Consider the following 6,000-nt stretch of genomic DNA (forward strand, 5'->3'; position numbering starts at 1 on the left):
TAATATGCATTGTGACATTCTCTGCTTGCAGGAGACACACAGAGGGAGCGTGAACAACCGCCCCAGAATACCTGGCATCATCTTGGCAGTCGAGCGATCCCATCATCAGTATGGCAGTGCTATCTTTGTTAAAGCAGGCTCTGTTATCGAAGCCACCTCAAAATCAGAACTTAACATCGAAGTTCTTCCTGTTGAGTTGAGCAGTGTTGTGATAACATAAGTTTACAAACCCCCCCAGTGGAAGACTTCAGTTTCCCACATCCTGTCCCACAAGTTAACAACAAACCACAGATCATCATTGCAGACTTTAACAGCCATAGTACCCAATGGGGGTACATGGAGACCGACAACGATGAAGAAGCGGTGGAAGAATGGATAGAGGCCAACCAACTTAGTCTCATTCATGACACCAAACTACCTCCTTCGTTCCATCGTGCCTGTTGGAGACGTGGATATAATCGACTTGGCTATTGTTACCAATGATATTGCAGGTCAGTTTAAGAAGGTTGTGATGGACCCTAAACCACAGACTCAACACCATCCTATTGGTATCCAAGTCAATGCAGCAATAATACCAGCTATTGTGCCTTTTAAAAGGCACTTTAACTTTAAGAAAGCTGACTGGAATGGGTTCAGACTTGAACTGGAACAGAAGATCAAAAACATCAAACGAACACCAGGAAATTACAAGTTCAGCAAACTTGTTAAGAAAACAACACGATGGCACATTCCCTGAGGTTGCAGGGTGGACTACATACCTGGTCTCTCTAGAGACGGCTGCCTTCAACAATGACTATGTCACCATGTTTGAAAATGATCCCTTCTCAGAGGAAACTACATCAACCAGTGAGAAGGTGATGGAAAGTATCCCAAAAAAGCACCAAGAAACCTGGAACACACTGGTTGAGTCTACAGACATGTCAAAGAACAGCAAGAAGGTATGGTCTCCAATCCGCAAGCTTTGTGGTGACCCTAAAGTTGCTCCTCAACAACCCAAGGTCACTGCAAATAAAGTTGCTCACCAATTGCTCTTGTAAAGTAAAAGTGGAAAGAGGCAAGAGAAGACCAAGCTAGACTGTAGAAACTACAGCGAAGACCCAAGCTTTACAAGACCATTTATCATGGAAGAGCTGGAAACTGACACTTCAAGACTTAAACCAGGAAAGGCAATTGGCTTGGATAACATCGCAACTGAGCAGATCATATACTTCCGACCTGAGACAAGGAAGCGGTTATTTTAAAACTATACAATCACTGCCTGGCAACCCACAAGCTGTCCAAGATCTGGAAGAAAGCACATGTGATAGCACTGTTAAAACCAGGGAAAGATCCCTCAATCCCAAAGAGCTACAGGCTGATCTCACTTCTTAGTCACACTGACAAGCTGTTCGAACGTCTGATCCTAAACAGAATAGCTCCAACAGAAGATGAATGCCTCATCCCCGAGCAAGCAGGTTTCCACCCTGGAAAGTCAACAACAAGCCAAGCTCTCAACCTCACGCAATGCATCGAAGATGGATTTGAGAAAGGAATGGTGACAGGCGTGTGACTGTTGACCTATCTGCAGCATATGACACAATCAACCACAGATGGCTGCTTCGCAAGGTCTTGGATCTGACAAAGGACATTCACCTTTCAAAGCAGATTGAAAGTATGCTGAGAAGAGGATGTTCTTTGTGGACTTGGGTGGCAAACGAAGCAGATGGCATAGGCTGAAGAATGGTCTCCCTCAAGGGAGCGTGCTTGCTCCCTTACTCTTCAATAATCTACACTAATGACCAACCAAGAAGTGATGGAACTCGGCGCTTTGCATATGTTGATGAACTGGGTGTTGCCGCCAAAGACACTGATTTTTCAGTCATAGAGAAAAGGTTGACCGATGCTCTCAATCAACGAACATCATTTTATGAGGAGAACCACCTCTATGCAAAGCTATCTAAGACACAGGTGTGCGCCTTCCACTTGAGAAACCGAGACACCAAGAGACAACTTCAGGTGAACTGGTCTGGAACAACATTGGAGCACTGAGCATCCGGTTTACCTTGATGTAACCCTTGACCAATGTCTTACCTTTGAGACCCATATTGAGAAGACAAAGGCAAAAGTGAGCACATGCAACAATGCTGTTAGTAAGCTCACCAACATAAGATGGGGTGCTAGCCTACAGACCCTACATTCCACTGCCTTAGCCCTCTGCATTTGTACTGCTGAGTATGCATGCCCAGTATGGGAAGGATCTACCCATGCAAAGAAGCTGGACTCAGCCCTCAATGCTTCCTGCAGACTTATCACAGGTTGTCTCAAGCCAACAAATACTGAAACAGCCTCTATCTCCTGGCAGGCATAGCCCTACCAGACATCAGAAGAGCAGGAACCAGCATGAAGGAGCGCAGTTTTCTTAACTGTGTGACTCCGCTTGAGGCTGGCATTACAATAAGCAAAGCACGAGTCTCCATATGAGGTGATAGAATATCCACTCGACCTCCCTCAACTACCATGGGACTAACAGCAAGTGAGCAACTCCCTCCTGGTGCAGAAGCAAATTGGGCCAGATGGAAACACCTTAATCAATTGAGAACTGGTGTTGGCAGAGCCAAGGTGTCTCTATACAAGTGGAGATATAACTCCAACAATGTCACCTGTGAATGTGGTACTGAACTACAAACAAAACACCTGCTGAAATGCCCTCAATTGGAAAACCAATGCACAGCTGCTGATCTCACTGCCTACAGTGAAGATGCCGAGAAGTTTGTTCAGCTCTGGCTGAACAATATCTAATCTTGTGATATGGACTCGATAGATAGATAGATAGCGGTTGATTGTGTAAACTGAATGGTGAGTATACGACATTCCTTCCTGTTCATTTGACATTCCTTCCTTCCTGAGAGAACATGAGAATGTGAGATTAGCCTACATTTAATGACATGTTCCAATCGTTGGATCTATATTTGACCCATTACAGGTTATCAGAGAGTGTGACGATTATCACACTTATGGCAACAAAAAAGTCTGCATCGGCAAAAAGACTTTCCTGCTTTTCTTAAGGATGTCATTTATTTCAAGTAAAACTGAAAATAAATTAAAAGAGACAAGGCATAGCCAAAGTCCACATAGTTACATATTACAAAAAGCACTCGATCTCAAACACCACGTTTGCCTCATTAGTCCAAAAAAAATCAAACAATTTATGGTAGGAAATGTATTTACCTCTCTCCCAAGTTCGAGTATTAAGGGGAAAAACAACAACCTGAGCAAGCTGAAGTCAAAGCCTAAATGAAAATGCAAGTGAGAAACATGACCATAACGCCACCAAGTGGTGGACACAGTCGTAAGTGGGAACTTTCAACAACCAAGTTTAAAGCAGATCAAGTACAGTACTGCAACAGAGAGGAAAACAGCTGCTACGAGCCTGTCAATGGGATGCGGTCTCATATTCGATGATATGAAGTCATTTACAAATAGGAAGAAAGTTTTCCAGAGAATCAGTTTCCACATACGAGAAATGGATTGAAAAATTGAAGTGAACCTGAAGCAGTCTTGAGAGGGTTTTCTGGTGCGGGGCCTCGAAGGAGGTGGGAGGGGGAAGTGGGATGGGGAGGCATGAGTGGGGAAGCAGCAAAACCACAAAATGGTTTGTAAAAGATTGCAAGAACTCTCACGAAATCATAGTTCCAAGCTTTTCTTTAAGCTTTACCTACCTCCAACAATGTCAGACACAAACAGCTTGTTTGCAATGTCCAACAAAGTATACTCTAGCTTCTTGTCAGAATGTCTTGACCGATGGAGAATGGTGCCAAAGAGGGTAAAAGGTACATTCCTCTGCCGAAATACTGACTTATATTCCGATTCAGTGTTATTTACCTTCAAAGCTGTTAGTGGAAGGAAGGAATATTCCTTGTGGAAGGAATAAACGGCAAGGTGATCTTCAGGATACTTGTGATTCATTTAATTTGTATATACACCAAAAGTATCCTTTCATCGTGATGAGGAACAACTCTCTCCAGCTAAATGTTTGAGGTTTTTTTTTTTGTTTTTCATACATACACGTGAACTTGGTCGGTTTGAAGCATGTGAGATCATATAAATTCCAACCTGTCTATAGTAACGTGCCTCAGAACATGGTGACAGCTTATTCCCAGTGAAGCCCACACAGGATAATTTCAGCAATGACACCTGTTTCTATAAATAACATTTTGTCTTACCATTGAGCGCCTTGCCCACACTACCAGCCACGGTCAGTAGGTAGAGTGCAGCATGCTGCAAGTTTGTGGTTTTCCCTCCACCGCTGGCTCCAAGGAACAAGATTGACTGATCTTGCTGGTCTCTCAACATGGCCCTGTAAGCCGACTGAGCGACTGCAAACACGTGTGGAGGCATGTCCTCTCGGTTGCACCCCCTCAGCATGTGCATGACCTGTGCAGGTGAAGGAACAAGTCAGAACGATTAAGTAATTAATTCACCATCAAATAGCACATTGACCACATACAATTCAATTTTGTCAAAAATCTCACCAGTGAACTTGTCTGTTAAAAAAAAAAACCTTGGAATAATTTTTATACATTTCATGCATTTTTATTCTTAAATTTATCATCTTCATTGGGCTTTCATCAATAGGTTCTGAAAATATCCAGATCCACTGAGATTTTAAAATGCATATATTTCTGGTCAATTCAAGTTTCACAACATGGTGAGATCTCAGTTGACTACATACCGCAAAGTGCCTACGAAATTACAGAATAAGTAATTAAGCGTCGACTTTCCTAAAACTAGATTTATCATACTTATTCTACAAGTTCACAATAAAATCTCTCCCACTGCCTCTTTCCATTTATAAACTTTACACTGCAAGGATCACCTGTAATGTTTATCATTCATTTTAAATGCAGACACAATATAGCTCCAATACCAATGACAAGGTGGAAGAGAAAACAGCAAAATTGTGCTGCCGAGATACCTTTTCGGAATAGATGGGCAGAGGGTTGAGTGGGTTTATGGAGATCAGCGTGGGACCAACATACGTGTGGACCAAATTACAGGCATAACGTTGGCGCAGTGTGTGCAAAGCAGCACTTTGGGTGGCATACAGTAAGGCTGCAAGGTCCTCCTCATGGTCCTGCTTTGGTGGGTTAGCCTGTAAATAAATAATTCATCAAGATTTTGTTCAAATTTGGCTGTTTCATATCCAGATATAGACAATAGAATGAACAAAGACGATAATTCCTTCCAACCACAAGAAATCTGACCTTCTCGAGATCTTCTTCATCCACCACCAATAGGGCTCCATTGTGTTCAAGTTTTATTTTCACCTTACCTTCCAATTCACCAGTTTCCCCTCCCAGTTGAACAGCTGCATAAAAGAAAGATTTATTTAAATAAATAAAAAGGTCATAATGAAGTCGCAAATTTTTTGAGAGTCAATTCTCGGCAAAACTTTGTACAACTACAAGAACTCCAGAATAATGGAATTTATAACATAGGCATAAGAATAAAGGTGATACAAAATATAATTTAACAAAAAACTGGTTTTAAAAGATGGAATGGAAGCTTTGATAGGGAGAACAATTAAAGTGAAACAAAAGAGAAAAGGTGAGAGCAAGGAAAGAAAAGGATGAAGTGGGAAGTTTTCTCACCAAGGGAAAAACCGTCACGGTGAGCGAGCCAGACCTTTTCTGCTCCATACCAAGCCTGTTCTGATGTAACTTGTTCCTCACTTTTTGCCTGCATCCAGTAGGTTTTTTTGGGGGTTGGGGGTGGAGGTAGGATGAACACCACAAATAAAGGTTGTCCATACAAGCAGGATGTGTTGTAAAACTCTGCAAAAGCATAGAAATACTGCTTCTTGCTTATAAAGAGCAAAATTAAGAATGATCCAATTGCAAGTGTCCAAGAGCGATAAAGCTCTTCTTGTTCCGACAGCATGAAGAACGATGACAAACAGTTCCACTTTACAATGAACCAAATAAATTAGGTTGGGCTTGTTTTGCACTCCCATCAGAGCAC

The 6,000-nt window shown here is 42.2% G+C and overlaps 1 protein-coding gene across 9 annotated transcripts in view; it reads right to left on the reverse strand.

Annotated features, from left to right (window-relative positions):
- The window catches only part of MYO18A (myosin XVIIIA), a 380,371-nt gene that overhangs the window by 327,315 nt on the left and 47,056 nt on the right, over nucleotides 1–6,000 (reverse strand). For all 9 annotated transcript variants that reach the window (XR_015057662.1, XM_085879337.1, XM_085879342.1 and 6 more), the window contains 4 exons: nucleotides 5,631–5,718; nucleotides 5,244–5,347; nucleotides 4,955–5,131; nucleotides 4,203–4,413 (listed from right to left, as the gene is read on the reverse strand). Coding sequence is in view for 8 of the 9 variants with exons in the window: in XM_085879337.1 (XP_085735463.1) it covers nucleotides 4,203–4,413; nucleotides 4,955–5,131; nucleotides 5,244–5,347; nucleotides 5,631–5,718 (580 nt within the window). In the remaining variant the exon portion in view is untranslated. The remainder of the gene's footprint in view (nucleotides 1–4,202; nucleotides 4,414–4,954; nucleotides 5,132–5,243; nucleotides 5,348–5,630; nucleotides 5,719–6,000) is intronic.

Source organism: Eptatretus burgeri, chromosome 4 (assembly GCF_056783735.1).
Source record: "Eptatretus burgeri isolate ZD-2024b chromosome 4, Ebu_testis_v1, whole genome shotgun sequence".
Lineage (NCBI taxonomy): Eukaryota > Metazoa > Chordata > Myxini > Myxiniformes > Myxinidae > Eptatretus > Eptatretus burgeri.